The 17,432-nt window shown below is 42.4% G+C and overlaps 1 protein-coding gene across 3 annotated transcripts in view; it reads right to left on the reverse strand.

Moving 5' to 3' along the window:
• Positions 1–11,386: 11,386 nt before the first annotated feature.
• Positions 11,387–17,432, reverse strand: part of tln2b (talin 2b) — an 86,725-nt gene continuing 80,679 nt past the window's right edge. For 2 of the 3 annotated variants that reach the window (XM_029256173.1, XM_018763743.2), the window contains 7 exons: positions 17,166–17,171; positions 16,627–16,751; positions 14,253–14,378; positions 14,083–14,145; positions 13,605–13,787; positions 13,385–13,510; positions 11,387–12,030 (listed from right to left, as the gene is read on the reverse strand). In XM_029256173.1, the coding sequence (XP_029112006.1) occupies positions 11,902–12,030; positions 13,385–13,510; positions 13,605–13,787; positions 14,083–14,145; positions 14,253–14,378; positions 16,627–16,751; positions 17,166–17,171 (758 nt within the window). In that variant the 3' untranslated portion in view covers positions 11,387–11,901. The remainder of the gene's footprint in view (positions 12,031–13,384; positions 13,511–13,604; positions 13,788–14,082; positions 14,146–14,252; positions 14,379–16,626; positions 16,752–17,165; positions 17,172–17,432) is intronic. The other variant, XM_018763744.2, reaches the window with a different exon arrangement.

Consider the following 17,432-nt stretch of genomic DNA (forward strand, 5'->3'; position numbering starts at 1 on the left):
ACGGCACTTAACAACAAGAAACATCGAGAGTCTAGCTTCACCAAAACTGGTTTAGCAGTAATGCACCAGTCAGAGTTCTAAACTAGCATTCATTTCAAAAAAGCTCAGCAAACGCTGTTTGAAGAGGCATGTTTCGGCCGACGGTGAGAACAGCTGCCAATAATAAGACACCTGTATGTACTGTAGATGGTTGGCAGGTGAAACCAGTTTCAAGGAGAGGAAGCACGCTCATGGTAATGCTTTAGGATACTGTACAAGCATTAGTCACATTCATTATGGTATCTCTTTTTATTTGTTGAGCCAATCCCCTCACTGAGATCCTTCCTTTTGTGTTGTTCCACAAACCAGCAAAATTATCCAAGAACGGCCGAGATCTCAGCGACACACCTACAGACGGCACGAAATACCTTCTCAGTACACTAACTATTTGGCTGGAGTGCAAAACATCACATAATTGATGGTACACAATTGCTGTGCTTGTGAACTTATTGTCCACATTTCAAGAAGGTTCATTTTGTTTTACCTATAATAAATAATGTCGTGCAGCACTCACATTCTTACTGCTACCATAACATGCCTGTGGTTTTATTCTAAACCTCTGGAGCCAATTTAGGATCATTTTCTACTGCCACAAACATCTCAACACATGTCCGTAATCAATGTTTTAAGTAAATTAACGTGATAGGCTGTTGTGTCTGAACTCGGTTGTTCCCCTTCCAAGACTTTAGGTCCTTTCTATAATGACACTGGATTTCCTACAAGTCCTTTATTTTTGTGTTTCTGTGACACACAGCTGTAAACATGCTGAGTCATGGTAATTTGAAACCTTTCTAATGCAGTTCTGTCACCATGGCGATGAGGGTGTATTCTTAATGACGGAAAACCAAAGAATGTGCTTTATTCATCCATGTTTTAATACAAAATATAGAAGTAAAACATTTCAAAAACTTAGAGAAGAAAGTCATCGAGCTCAGTGTAATGACTAAATTCACGTAACGTTTTTAAGAAGTTCTATGTAATAGGAAGACTAAAACTGTACTGTTTGTGCAGAGCCATATCATGGTAGAGAAACTGTTGGTTCTCCATATTTATAAGTTCTAAAACAGCACTTTATCTTTTCTGTAATGGGCATTTTCCTCACATACAGTGCCACCAGAAAAATGCTCTCGAAATTTATCCTCTTTAAATATACACATATATTTTTATTTACATAAGTTATCATTTTTTTGCCATTGGCATTTTAAGCAAAACCAAGTCATCGAATGCCAAATGAGTCTTAATGTTTAGAATATCTCAAAATCACAAGGAAGTCCACTGTACAGATGTTCTAAGCAGCAGAAGAATGTCAGCACTGCAGTCTTGGCAGCACAAGTAAGATGCCACTGTAGACAGTTTTTACCGAGGATATAAAAATATTTATTTCCTGCCAGGGGTTTTCAGATGATGCATTTGGGCAGACTTGAGATCTAAACACATTCCAGCAGAAAGCCTGATTATAGAGGGTTGCATCAGTCTGCTGGAGGCTCCAAATGACTGCTTGGGCACACTCCAGCATGGTTCTGATTCGCTGGACCTGAGCCTGTCTGCAAACTGTTCTGTGGTTCATTTCACTGTGCGAACCCAGCCGCACCCTGCTGGCCTGCAGACATCTGGCAAATGCTGCTCTAATCCAACCGCACCCGACCCTGTGAGCGCTCCGCCTGGGATCGCCTTGCCTTTAGTCACATGGAACAAGGCCCCGATTGCTACCTTGGCATCATTTACACTGGGACTTCTCAAAGACACTCTCTGTCACTTTACATCCCAATAGTAATGGTCGCAGCTGAGAAAGATCTGAACAGCCCAGTTCTGCTGCTGCTGCAGGGACGATTTGACTTGAGGTCATAGCGCGTGTTATGAGGACGTCTAATTAGCACCATGATGCTGTGTGCAAAAGAGCTTACCCGTTATATCGCTGAGGTGCAATTTTTTCCTGTCTCTGCAGAGTGGAGGGCAGCGGACAAATGAGCGAGACACCTTGGCATAATCCCAGCCGTCTTCTGAACGAAATGAACATACCAGCAACAGTCTCGCCCATGTACCCTGTACGATGGGAGAGCTTCATTAGTCATATTCTAAGACAACTTTATCCTGTTACAGCTTTGAAAAAGAAATTCGTTCAGGGGAAAATAAGCATAAAGGAAAAAATCTGAAGATTGTCATCAAATAATAAATTAAGATTTTTGCTGTATTGTTTTCTGGTTGGAGGAGGTGCGGTGGCACAGTGGGTTGGACCGGGTCCTGCTCTAAGGTGGGTCTGGGGTTCGAGTCCCGCTTGGGGTGCCTTGCGGTGGACTGGCGTCCCGTCCTGGGTGTGTCCCCTCCCCTTCTGTCCTTACGCCCTGTGTTACCGGGTAGGCTCCGGTTCCCCGTGACCCCGTATGGGACGAGCGGTTCCGAAAATGTGTGTGTGTGTGTGTGTGTGTGTGTGTGTGTTTTCTGGTTTAGGGTGGGGAGAGCACAGTTTGGTGAAGAAAATTCTTGCTTTGGAGCTTCTCTCTGGAAATCTCTAGGTTCGTTTTTTTATTTTGCTAAAATCCTCTTTCTGTGGATTCTCTTCCTGTAGTGTGAAGAAAGGAATGGAGCAGAATTATATTACACCACAAACAGTTTGCATCCCACGGCGCTTGGAGCAATTCCAATAAGCAGCCTGCCTAGAGATTCTGCCTTCTTCACAGCCCATTACAGGAGTAAGTGGTGAAGGGTCTCGTAAAATCCTGGGTACATCAAACGGCAGGGGGGTGAGAATAACAGGAAACGGAGTGTGTGATTATTATTTAAATCAAACCAGCTGTGCCAGTGCAATTTACCTCCCTAGTGTGAAAGCTGTCCCGAATGTGGCTCCTCAGTTTGGCTAACTTTGAGACGGGTCCCTTAATGCCAGTTGTTTTTAAAAAAAAAAAAAATCATGCCTTTGCTTCTGACACACGGCCAGTACTCCTTCAAATCAGGGATTTGATCACAGGCCAATATAACCAAAAAAACAGATTTTTTAAATTCACACTTTTCCAATGTAGTCTTAATAGAGACAAATTAAATAGTCAGTTCTAAATTGAGCCGTTTTGTTTCATTGATTAAGAACTAACGACAACGGGAATAATTTACGATGAGAATTTAAATATATACATTTTTCAAATCTTTGCTCTGTAAATACTGAAATGTTGGTACAGTTTAACAGTCACAGTTATGTTTCAAACTAAATCAGCGATGCAGTGAGTCGTTCTGATCATTTATATATGAGATGCAGCGAGAAGGATGAGTATTGGGACAATGAAGTAATTGTTTTTGACAAATAATTATGAAATTTCAGTTTTACATAAAATGATGAATATGAGAGTAAAGCACATAATGTCAGCTTTTATTTCTAGGTAATGTTTTTTACACAGGTTAAACCATGCTGGAACAATGTTATTTTTAATGCTCAGGCCTCCCAATTTCAGTCAAGCATAAATATTAGGACAAATATATTTACAGCAAATCAAAGTTGTATAAAGTTAATTTTTTTTGTCACATATCCCCTGCCTGCAAAAACTGCCTCAAATCTGTGACCCATCGACATCACCGGACTTTTCAAGTCTTCCTTTGAGGTGCTCCATTAGGCCTTAATAGCAGCCTCTTTCCTTTGCTGCTTATTGTTGCAATTTTCTGACTCCAGTTTCCTCTTCAGCAAGTGAAATTCTTGCTCAGGTGGATTTAAATCAAGAGACTAACTTTCCCTGTTTAAAACTGCCCACTTTTTCTTTGACAGACTCCTTAGTTAACAGTGCACTATGTTTTTTTATTGTTATGTTATTGCATTATGAACTTCTACCCAGTGAATTTGGAGACACTTTTGAACATGGGAACACAAGATGCTTCTGTTCTTCAGAATTCATTCTGCTGCTACCGTCATCACTTACATCATCAGTAAAGAGCAGTGAGCCCTCCCACAGGCAGCCCCAGCCATGACACTGCCTCCTCCATGCTTCACAGATGGGCTGGTGTGCATCTGTAGTCCCTCCCTTTCTCCATAGTTCCTCCCTTTTTCCTTTTCCGCCATTTTCGTGACGACGTATATTCATTTAACACCTCATCTGCCCATAAAGCTTTGTTTGTCTGGCCTTGTTGGTGCTGATGAGGCGTTTGCATTTTGCAACATAGCTTCTGTATTTCTTGTCTTACAGTCATCTGTGAACGGTGATTTGTCATACTCTCTACCCTGTACTCTGTACCTTGTCTACAATTTCTTTGGCTGTTATTTTGGGATTTGTCTTCACAGTTCTGATTTGTCTCTTGTGGTCTTCTTTGAATGACCCAGTGATCACTCACTCTTACTTCTCCATTAGTTTCTTCCCACACTCTTGATTTTGGAATAGCCAGTTGCTATGCAATGCTTTTAACCAGTGTTTGCCAGATCTCATTTTCAAAATTACTTGCTTTTCCCATCATGGTTAATTCTGTAGTTTTCATTTCGGTTTATACCTTTTGGAACACCTGTGAGCTGTTTATCGCAATACTTTTTGGGCAATTTTGGGGACTTTACACAATAAACAAAGCCGCTGTGAAAAATTTTGCCAAGAAATACAATGAGAAACTGGGTACATTAGCCTCATATACATCTTTTGATCTGAAATGCAAATTTCCTAACTATGCAAGAAAAATAACCAAATGATTATCACTGTCCCAGTATTTTTGCTTGTCACTGAATGCATTCAGACAGTTTTGGAAATTTCAACAGAAACTTAAGCAAATTATAAAAATGGCTGCAGCTTCAGGGTAGGCCATCCATAAGGATTACATTAATGTGGCTTAATTTTTTGCTTGCACCATAAAAATAAATGTTATGTGAAAATCCCTGAAGCAAGTTCTGTTCTGAACACGCATGTTATTCCAGGGAAGCATTCATATTTCATTATCTATTGTACTTCAACCCAATTCACTGTTACTTAGTAGGAAATTAATCAGCAGCTGTATGGTTTAAACCCCAACATGACAAAAGTTGTGCAGATGTGATATGTTTCCGGTGTTTGTAAAGACGATGTCTGGATGGACAAACATATATAAGAAGTGCTACTGAGAAATGGAGGCTCCTCTGCATTTAACATTACATTTAAACATAGCTATGAGGTTTGATTTGTGTACTCAAGGCTGAGATGTTAGGTTTACTGACGTCATAATGACAGAGGTTCTGCAGCAGTCAAACAGTGCAGTAGGATGTGTCCTTAGCATTGCCATATATGGTAAACTCAAGACATGCAAGAAATGGATGTGTACTTACACCCAAGATCCCGTCAAATTCCATCCTCCCTTTTCAGGAAGAGAAAAAACATGCTACAAAATAAAACTAATAACTGAAAAAGCCTTAGATCTGAGAATTTGCATGGGCTTGAGGGGAAAATTATTACACGACCAAGAACATCACAAAGACTTATGTGATATTATATGGGGATATTCAGTATAATATACCACACATATTTGCCTGATGCTTTTGTCTAAAGCATTGTACAGTGTTACACTATTTATAGCTATTTACATATTTAAACAGCAGGGTATTTTTTTTTCCTTCACCAATTTAGGAGATGTACCTTGCTCAAGGGTGCCAGTGAAGTGCAATTCAAACTCAGGTCCTTCAAGTGGAAGGAAACAGCTGTAGACACAACACTACCCACTGCCACAATGAATACTTTCAGCTGGTTAAGATGCACATGAGCCTCTTTTTCCAGCTGTTTTTGTGCTTCACCTAACCCACAATGCTGAAACTTAAAGAGGACTACCATGCCCTTTAAATAAAAAGTTGAAATAAATCAGTTGACAGCTGTTTGGTCACTTCTTTAGTTCAGCTCCCTAAAATAGTCATGTATACTATAGTAAGAAGGATGCCTGAGAAAGTTCTGTTAGCTGCAGGTTTACATTAGACTCATCCCCCTAAAAGGATATTCCACCGAAGGCATGCTGGACACTCTGGGATCCAAGGCCATTGCACTTCTGGAGTCCACCAATGCCTGCAGGCCTTATTTGAATGCAGGTAGAAGTTCTGACTACGTGCTATTTGTGGGTAACACAGTTTTGCCATGTACCTTGGGGTAAAGAGGGAATCCCATAGAGAGATCAGCAGAAACGGACAACGTAACGTTAAAGGGAGGAATAGTAGGATACTGGTCATCACGCTGCGACGGCAGCCTCTCAAAGTGTGCAAAAATATCAAAATAATGTTTTCCCCTCCCTCACGGGGTTTTGGAGGCACAGTGAAAGTAAATACACTGTACCTCCAATCACAGTTCAGATGGTGTGGCCTGAAAGGGAAAAGTTTGAATCATAGAAAAGAATTACATAACGTAACACTGTTTGCTCTTTATCATTTCCTTAATCCAACTGTTTAGTTTTTTGATATGTGAACATGACTGTTTTGCAAGTTTAATATTTTTAAAATTCAGAATACTGACTTGCGGTAGCAGCCTTTACGCCACAAAGCACGCTTAACAGCTTACCTACATCTCATCAATTATGAACATCACTCGAACAAGGTAACGAAGTCATTACATGCCTGCCTTTATCTTTAAACTCAAATTTGACTGCTGCAATTTATAGCTTGAAAGTCTGTTAAATAAAAACCTGATTCATCACATCAGTTGGGTGAATTCTTCAGTGCTCATTTGTTTCCAAAGAAAATGAATGCAACAACCCACGTTATGAGTTTAAGTGGGAAAATTTTTATTGTACATAGTTGCATTATGGGAAAATTGGAAATGGTGTTCAACCGGCAGGGGCACTTTCAGAGAAAATAAAGGGGTAACGGTGTTTGCTTGGACAACACTAACCAGGCTAGGAAGGCTGGCTTGAGGTAAAAGTCCTTGAGGAAGTGAGATCCTTGGCCCAAAGGCGTTATTTCTCTGTGTGTCGGTGTTCTAATAAAATATTCACAGTGAACGCTGCCTGTGCGTCCTGCTTCCCCTCATCCAAACCCAGAGAACCGCGTGTCGTGATATCAATATAAGAACGGAAGGATTTCATACAGGTTGCCCAACATCTCAGGTAAGGCCCTCTTTGGTGTTTGAGGGGTAAATATTTTTAGTGTAAAGAGTGGCATGTAAGAAATTTGTAGAATGCATGGCAGTATAATTTTATTGATCTATAAGAACTGTGGTTCAAACGATCTGTGTACTATAAGGCACGCTTGGTTGAGGTGAGGCTAAAGTCAAATGATCTTGCTGCCCTAAGCCTAACCCCCCCAGTTCAGTGACTACAGAAAGCCACACAGAAGATCACATGCGCCCGCAGCAGGCATCTCGCTAATGGCATGTTTCTTCATGCTCAAGAATATAGGCTTCTGAAGCCTCCAGCTGAGCTACAGCTGGTTTCCACAACCAAGCAAGACGAGCCCTGTGAAAAACAGTGCAGTCTCCACGGTGACCCAGCTGGCTAATGTCACTAGTGAGCAACAATTCTCCTGATCACAGGACTAATCGCACTTCAAATGTCCCAAAAATCTTGAGTGAGCAACGGAAGACGTGCAAACAGTGGCGAGGAAACAGAACGTTAGCGCCACACAGTCAAGACTGGCGGCTGCAATTATGGAGTGAAAATCACGCTGATTAGCTAAGTGACACAAATATTTTGGATTTTCTAAAAATACAGAGCTGGTGTTGACAGACACCAGAGGTTTACTAATCACATCACGCTATTGTATTTCATGAGATTTCCTCCAAGCTTAACTGCTGTGATTGGCACAGCATGCTGCAAAACTTTCGTTCTTGTCTCAGAAATTCATCACAATGAGCTAGAGAAACTGTAGGCAGTTTTCATCGCCATGCTGTGTGAAGAGAGGGGCCCTGCCTGCCCTTTAAAGACTGCTTGGCCCAGGCTCCTTCTCCCACTGTGCGTCCAGGGATGTGTCTGTCCCCTGAACAGAACCAAATGTCCAAATATGGAGCCATCTGGGGTCTCACTGGTGCGCCTCCATTTCCTTAACCAAATTCATTTAGAAAACCCTCAACACTGGTGTCCTACAAGTAGAGGAGACACAAAGACATCACAGGATTTGGACAGCAAGGAAGACTATAGAACCTAATCACCAGAACAAGTGATTTGGTCTATAGTCTAGACACCCTTGTTGCAGAGAAACTTGAACATACACACACAAGCAGGCAAGTAGAACATATTAGCCATTGCATAGGAGAGGACAAGACTTCCAGGGAAACAACAAAATTCAAATCAGGATGAACTGGACAGAATTGAGTCTTGAAAGAATTTTTGGATTGTTGACATATGGATGGAAAAGCATTTCTCCATATTTGGTAAGGCAGTCTGGATTTTCACAACTTGTACTCAACAGTAAATGAACTCTTGAATGAACGAAAGGTTTAACACTGACATCTGCTGGGGAGAAATGCCTCTGGCTAGCAGACCAACGCCAAGCTACTTACAGTAATGGAAGCTTACAAACCCCGATTCATTCATTCTCCATCAATAAACAGTTATCCAGTGCCAGGTCATGGTGGTCTAAAGCATGGAGGTGATGCAAGGGAAACTATACACAACACAATCCATCACTGGACAATCTCACTCAGGCAAGAGTGGAAATTTATGTTTCCAGACTCACCTGAAACATTTTTTGGACTGTAGGACTGGCATGAACACCACATCCAAATCCAGTGCAAACTAAACTATCTTATGAAGCCTTTGTAAATTTACACAGACATGAGGCAAGGATCATTTGGTGGCCACAAAACCATCATCTACTAAAGTTTCATGGGGGGGGGGGGGGGGGGGGGACAGGACACACACACAGACGCAACTTAATATACTTTGAAACCCTTTATTTTCAGTGAATACAAAAAATAATTATTTTTTGCGGCCAGATAAATAGTATACATAAGCCATCACTTCATGTCCTTATTGTAATTCTTCCATTGTCACTTTAGTTTAAGGGAAAAGCAAACAATATTAGAGTAAGTTTACACATTTCCTTCTGCTCCAGTAAAATGCAGCACACTAAGTAGTGTTGACCACAGATAAATGTGTCTTCATTACAAGTATTTTTTTTTTTTTTTTAAAAAAAAAAAAGACTCCATAGTGGCTTAAAGAGAAAAGAAAGTCAGTCAAGCCAATACCACCTCTGAGACACACATGTAATAACTCAGACTCATTATTCGATAGCATCTTGATACATGCTTATGGAATGCAGTATAAAATGTAATTTCTTGTATATATTTGTAAAGTGTGTGGATATATATGAGGACATTAGTCTTTGCACACTTGCACATCTTATATGTTTGACAGACGATCCATTGTCCAGGCAAGGCAGAGCAGAAGGAACAGTGGTACTTGAGGGCAGTTCGGTGTCACGGGAGACTCTGCAGGATCCAGGCACACCAAGGGCAACAGGGCTGAGCTCCCTCCTCCATCAGTGAGAGAAGCTGTGGCTATAGCAGACCAGACGCTGTACGGCCTACAGACTAAGGCACTAAAACATTATACTAACCAGATGAGCACCGGGGAGGACGGGAAACACACACTCACATGTAAGAATGACCCAGTGTTATAAAGGCAAGCAGTGTTCTTTGACTCACGAATATATCAAGAAAATGAGGAAACACTTAGAACTGTTGCACTTGGTATGAACATAAATATATGTAGGAAAAACAATGACTGGAAACAATAATACTTAATTGCAGTGTTTAAAATATCAGTGCATTTTACAGAGTGTGCAGTGCTAAATAAAAAGCAGTGTCTGATTTGCTCCTCCACAAAGCCACCAATCTAGAATGTAAACAACTCAATCTCATGCCTTGGGCTTCCCAAAAGGGCTTTACTTTTACAGCTCCTACTTACGAATAGGGACTTGAATCTGGGGGGCGGGGGGGGGGGGAAGAAAGAGACTTAAAATTAGCCTAAAACATTCCTACTGCAGAATTTCATCTGGAAGTCCGCTCAGCTCTCCCTCCTCACAAACACATTCTTCAGCACGTAAAACCATTATTTGTTTTGACCTCAACTGTAATACACTTACATTTTCCCTTTTTAAACTGTGAGCTTTCAGCAGTCAAAAAAAAAATATGAAAAAGTAAATATTCTCACAGAGCATGGCTGAGTGGAGATGCAAGAATCCTCTTCAGTGGTGAAGGAAGTGGAGATGGACCAGACAAACTGACAACTTCACAGGGCTGTGGAGAGCACTTTGAGACACTTCCCCAACAGCCTATTTCAGGGTGTCATAAGTGAGATTCACATTTCTACACGTTGACTTTGCATAATCCTTGCTTCAAAGAAACAGACTGCTGGAATTGCTTAAGTAGGGGCACAGCACATGTGAGGGCCTCAACAGTAGGGGGGGGAAGGTGTTACAGATGAAGCTGCACATCAAGATATAACATGGCCTTCCCAGTCACCACTGCACTGACGGCCCTCTTACACGTTCACTTACAGGAGCTCTACACAATCTGCTGGAACTATTCTGTAAATTTTTTGCTTCCTAAATAATTAACACTATTACCTATCTAAAATAAGCGGTAGTGGTGAAAGTGTGGTATGTGCTGTATTGGTTACTGTTTGACTAGTGCATGCAAGGCAGCCCGAGACTGAGCTTGCAGAGATTCGGTAAAGCAGAGTTTCACTACATTTAAATCTAAGACTACTTTTTGTCTGCTCCCAGGTGCTATGTGCCCTATTAACTGTATTGCGTTGTGCAGTTTACGAGGAACTGTAAAGAATATATGGCTCAATATATATTGTAGGCTGTAGATAAACTAGGAACAGAACGGACTGCCCATAGCATACAATACATTGCAGAAATGGAGCAAGCAATACGACCACTGTCTCCATAGTGAGACCATAAATGGAACACTGTCAAAACACTTTGCCCAGACCTCCTCTGCTTTAAAAATGCACAAGCCTTTAAAAAAAAAAAAAAAAAAAATCTTTGCTCCATTACTTTTAGAAGCACAACATTCACAGGATTTTCCACACACAAAAAAGCAAAAACAAGATTTTAACAGTAACACCCATCCAGAGGGGTTCAAGATCACAAGTAGTTTACCTTGAAAATATCATATTCTTAAGTATACAGATATTTTATGTGCTGCCTGTGTTTTCATGGAGAGAAAGCAAGCAGGGCTTGTACGGGCTCTCTCCTCCAGTGACGCTCGGCTGTCTCCTTGCTATAGATAATATCCACGGACAGATCTGTCCACAGAGATAACATTTAAGAGGATGCGTGTATGGTTTTCCAGCAGCACCAAATCTGTTTCATTGTATGCCACCCAAAGATCTGAACTGTAGTCTGTGTGTTTAAGCAGGTCCCAGGATTACATTCATGAAAACAAAGACATGTCAGTCTTTGGACTGCAGGATGAAGACATAATATATATACTTTGTGTGTGTGTGTCTGTTGAGCTGTAAATTCCTCTGCCGGTTGGAACTATAACATTTGGACTTTTTACTCCTGAAAAACTTCCATTTTGTGTGTGTGTGTGTGCGTGCGTGCGTATACACATGCACATTTAGAAACTAGACCAATCTTATTTTGTTTGCCATTAGGAAAAAGGAATTCACCACTTTAAGAGTGGACTCAGGAAAACCAACGGAGATGCTAAAGGATCTTAGGGGCAGATGATGTGGGATGATGGAAGCTCAATAACTTGCACAATTAGACTGGTGCCATTCTGGAATTAAGATGAAGAACCACAGGAGAGAATTCCAAGGAAGCTTGTTCTAGTCAAGCATAGAGGTTGGTTCTGATCAGATTCAGTCCCTAACTCTCAGGATAAAACACAAGCACATGCGCGCGCGCACACACACACACACACACACACACACACACACAGATTTTCCACAGGGGCAGCAGGAGTCACTTCTATCAGTGTGTGTAAGAGGCAGGGCCCAGGCTTAGTTCTCATCCTCCCGCAGCTCACTGGGCAAGAACTTGTACTGCTGCTGCCGGATCTGGGCTAGCTTTTTGCGTGCCTCCTCCAGCTCCCTCTCCTTCCTTAGCATCTCTTCCTGGGCTGCGATGATCTGCACATGGGAGGAGAGGTTGTGCACATCCAGTTAGCCAACTCCAATGCCACCTGCTCTCTGGCAGGTCACATGTTTTGGTTGTATTCGACTTCAGGCATGGGCTTTGTGAACTGAACCATATGCACAGCTGAAACACTCGAATGCCACCATTACCTAAATGAGCAGACAGATAACCACACACAGTGAGTATGGCAGGGACACGAAGGCTGACTTCAATCAATCAAATTAACAGTTATGCATCAAAAATATTTAAACTAAGAAATATCAAAAGTTAACCCATAACCTTTTTAGACTGGTTAGGTTAGCCAGTCAAATTTGTTAAGTTTCCAAACAACTGTTTGTAAAAATAGCTGCAATGAAACAAAAAACTCAATGTCTAAATATTTTCTAAAGGCCTTGCTACAAGGAAACCTTCAATGTCAGATCTGCAAACAACAGTGTTAATTATGAAACAATGAATTCTAATCATGAAACTGTCCATTTCCACAACTATTTATTATTTCTAATGGTGTGCAGGACAGATATAGCTTCACTTTGGATTTAGGCTAGGGTAAGATTGTTATTGTTTTTGTCAAGGCTGTGGACATGTTTCCAGTCTGGGTTAGTTTTGGCAGAGACCAGTACAAAAAAAAAAAAAAAAAAAAAAAAAAAAAAAAAAAAAAAAAAACCTTTCCTATGTATCACTAGAGAGCAGCATAATTTCCAAATTAACAATAAACCATTGGGTTTTCCAATAGTTCCATTTTGTAAAAAGCAAAACGAGAAGGAAATCTCTGGACAACCTAAAAATAGATGAACATTGTAGCTAGACAAACTGTACAGAGAAATTCTCCATGTGCCCATGCTCTGGGGTCCTGATAAAATGTACAGATAAGGACCTCACAAGGTAGTTGCAGATGGAGAAAAGGTAAAACAAGTACATCCTGCAGAAAACTACAAACTGATGTACAGGGGGAGCCCACAAACTGGGAAGGGGGTGCCATCTTACTCCCAAATCGAGCACAAGGGCATCAGGGTGACATATCTGGGGACAGGAAGAGGATGGCTTCCATTCCTCAATGTTTGGGTAGAGATGAAAACAGAACTGATGAAGCCTTTGGTTAGACAGGAATTTAAGATACTTTTAAAGGCCTAGAAAGCAGCTGGAAATGGTAGATAACTCAGTCAATGTCTCATTTGTCCCCAGGTGAGCTGCTTTTGTTTTGCATCCCTCCAACTGAACCATGAAGGCATTTTATCTGTCAAGGCTCGATAAGCTGTCCGATCGACTGCTTGGCGTAACTGCCAGCTGTTGAATTATAAACAATGCAGCAGACCACACTGCAGACACAAGAGCACAGTAAAGTCCCACCTGAGCAATTCCACCCACAAATTTGGTCTTCACCACCACGCTGTCATCATCTGCCTTGTCAAAGGCTGCCTTCTGTGCAGCACGCACCAAGTTGTCAGATGCTCGCTTCACAGCATTACCAGCCGCCTTTTGGAAACAGACAGGTGGGTCAAAGTTAAACTGTATGGGCCTGGCTTCTTGGTAATTGAGTAACTGGATGTTTCTCCTTTGGGAAAGCTACCTGTAGCCTCCTCATGGCCTCAGAGTCCTGGTCTGCCTTCACCTTACAGGCCACCAGCAGCTGGGCAGTGGAGGCAGCCACCTGCTTGGCAGAGGAGATGAGCTTCTCCTCGCTGGCATGGCCCTGCACAGAGGCATTGGCTGCCTCACACAAGTTGCTGGTTGCAGCTGCCACCATTCGGGCCTACAGAAAAAAGGAAGATGCAAGCACGCAATTTGAACACAGCAGGGTAATTTTTAGAGGAGAAATTTCGGGCGAGTATTTTGAGCAACAATGGTGCAATGGGAAGTGGGATTTGAACTTAGGTGCAAGTTTTGGGCTCTAAGCACTAAAATTACAAGGCATAACACTTCACAATCCATCACATTTAAAGAAGCAGAGGCTGTAGCAAAGGCTTGTAATAAACATCTATTCATATAAATTTGGTTGATGTAGGCAGTTAATCAGCTGGCCATAAACACAAGGTGGAACAACTCACAGCAGAGATGAGTCCCTGGGACCACTGGCCATCATCCACAGCATTGGCAGGGATTGAGCCCACCTGGGAAGAGAGTCATTTAGAGACAGACTAACTCGTAACCCCTTCCTCACTCTAGTGTTATCATACAAACTCTTAGCATTAAGACTCACCCCTCTGATGGTGCTCACCTTGCCTTGTGCCACCAGCTCTCTCTGTGCAGCTGATGCAGATTTCACCAGGGCGCTGGTCGCTGCGGCAATGGACTTCGCTGCCTCCAGGATCTGCTCCTCAAAATCCAGGTTCTCGTCAGCTTGCTGGAGGTGAAGAAAAAAAAAAAAAAGATCAGGTCCAGCATGGTCTTTGAAACCCACAGACATCACTAACAGCAGCAGCATAAACGCAGGAATTTGAACGAGAACCCCTGTTACGGACTCTAATGAAAACTGTAAATCTAAAAGGCTAAAAACAAAAATTAAGCAGGATGCTGGGAAAGAAGCAAAGAGCCACAGTTTGTGTGGAAAAGATGAGGGACCCCTGTTGACAGGCAGACAGGGATCAGAGAGACAGTTGCCGGGGAAGTCCTGCTGTGCAGGGCCATTTCAATCAGAGCCAGTCACACTCAGACACGCCTTGTAGCTCCTAAACTCCACGACCACTTGTGGGTTCCTTCTGCCGTCCTATGATCAAGTGCATTTTAGCGTCATATGTTCAAATCATGCAACGCTCTCACTAAGAAGAGCCAAAGCTAAGACGACATCTACATTCTACCCAGTTCATTCATATAAACATTCAGACAAATACTTGGTTTGTACCACTTTGAGACGTAAACTCAACGAGCAAGCAACAACCTAGCATACGGATGAAATTAGTCATCTTACTGAAAATGAAGCATGATTGTATGTATTAAGATTGCTCTGGCATGCATCTTCTTAAGCAAACCTTTTCTGCAAAGATTATTCACTGGAGCATCCACAACATCTACTGTAGAGCTCAGTTCGACTGACCGAAGAGCACGGCTCAACGGCACTCCAGAGGGAAGACACCTTGTGGTGGTGAAAAGAACTGCAGGATCCTTGAGTTCAGAGGAACAAAGCTACTGTAAAATGTACACTTCGTAAGTCGTCCTTGGGTAAGTCCTTAGATCTGCCAAACGCTGAAATTCGCCACAAAGCAGAGACGCAAAACAAAAACTGAGAACAGGAGTCAACATCTAAGGCGCAAGAATATCTAAGCATTCTTGTCTCACCTCTGTCAGGACAAAACGCTTGACAAGAGCACACACAGAGCATGTGTCTGGAGACAGAGCGGGACACTGTAGGAATATGTTTGATATATAGTTGGACAGAATAACAACCTAATATATCAAACATATCAGACAGAGCCCTGCAGAACAGGCTTTCAGGTTTAAAATCGGCTTGACAGAACAGCAGAGAGGCATGCTAGGACTACTGAGACACAGGCAATGGGGTATGGGGGGCACTCAGGTGCAGGAGATAGGAGAGGGCAAGTGGGGGGGTGCAGGAAGGATGCGTCCCTGCCTTGCCAACTGCACTACCAGTACAGGTCAACAGCATTACTCTGATACACATCACAACCACAGATGGTTCAACCTTGGTTACAGGTTGAAAGCAGCCAAGAAGCACAAATAAATACTTTGAGCCACCAGTAAACCTCCCCAATTTTTCCAATCAGATCAGTCTGCAAAACATCTTGGTTTATGAATCTTTTAGAAAGGACACTAGTAAAGAAAATATGGCTGAACAAACTACAGCAGCCTGCTAGAAGTAAACTGACATGACTGTGGACCTGTGAGGAGCTGGATTGAACCGGCAGTTGTAAACAAACATCTGAGCACCAGAGTGCTAGAACAGGGTAGTGCCCCCTGCTTTAGCTTGTTAAGACAGTCCACATGTGTGCACGTGCACATACACGTGTGTGCGCGCACTCTGAACCAGATATACAAAGAGTGCTTTGAAAACTGTGCCCTGCCACTGTCTATGGAAACAATCAGGAAAAAAGCTTTCTGAAAACAGAATATTTATTAGTTATTAGTTTGAGAAAGCTCTCCTCAAAGCAAGTTTTAATACTGCACCCCTGTAACTATTTGTGTCCCAAGACTAAACAGAACTGCCTTCATGACAGCTGCAACATCCTATGGAGAAACCATCCAACTGCTTACAGACCTCAGTGCTATATGAGTTCATGTTCACCAATTAGACTAAAGCAATACTGATTTCAAGCAAAAGGACAAGCAAATATTTTCTTGACTTAATGAATTACAAAAGAAATGATGGCACAGCTCCGCACAATTGCCACAAATAATAGCAACAGAAACAAATGGAACAGGTATTCCTGAGACAGGTTCTCAATCCGCTCACACTTTTGACTGGAGTGTCATCAGCTGCTGAAGCACTGAACGTGGAAAACACCATTGAAGCTGGAGAGCAGTTTAGTGGGCGTGCCTAGCAAGCAAAGCACGGTCTCTCTCTGTGGTGAAGAGGCCTTTTGCAGGCACGTGGGCAGAGTGAGTTGGATGGTGCGATGAGCGGATGGGCCTCGTACCTTGGGCTTGGCTCTGGGTTTCAGCTGCTCCAGCTTCTTGGCCGCAGCTTCGATGGACGCTGCCGCCCCCAGCAGCTCTGTCTCGGCAATCACGGTGGGGTCTTCCGGGTCCACCCACTCTGTGCCTGGAAGAGGCAAAGTGACGGTGAGCAGTCAAACCAGCAAGCTGGCAGCTCTCGCAGCGTTCATGCTTCCAAACAAGCACACATTTACAACATGAAGACAACGCAATTACAGTACTTCATGATGCGACCCACACGATTCACCATGCACTTCACTTAATGGCCTCCCTCGGCCACAACGAATGTTGTCCTCACTCATCTTCAAGATCACAAAGAGAACAAATCAAATGAATTGCTCTGTGTGATCTCCAGTCCTTTAAGGCATGCGTATAATCTGCACCATGAACAGCTGAGAACAGATGGAATGGCATTTTACACACTTTGCTAAACTCTTAAAAACAAACATCTGGGCTGCACTGCACACCTTGTGTAGCCACAGAAGGTGATCCCCATGAACAAGGCTCATTTTCAACTTACCTCCATCTGAGGCAAGAGAGAAAAACAAGGGTTGTTACTGAGGAGAGGGACCATGCACCGGTTGGCAGACCTCCTGCTGACCTCATCACTCCTAAATTACATTACTGCTACAGTTCATTGAACAAGCTGTCTGAAAACCCACTCTGGAGAAAGCCACTGCATACAACACTTAAAATGTATACACTCACACTATCACAAAAAAACTGCTGAATTTCAACATACTCAAAGCAAAATTATTGATGACGATAACACTGACATCCCCCCCCC

The sequence above is a fragment of the Scleropages formosus genome, chromosome 11, assembly GCF_900964775.1.
Source record: "Scleropages formosus chromosome 11, fSclFor1.1, whole genome shotgun sequence".
In the NCBI taxonomy this organism is placed as follows: domain Eukaryota; kingdom Metazoa; phylum Chordata; class Actinopteri; order Osteoglossiformes; family Osteoglossidae; genus Scleropages; species Scleropages formosus.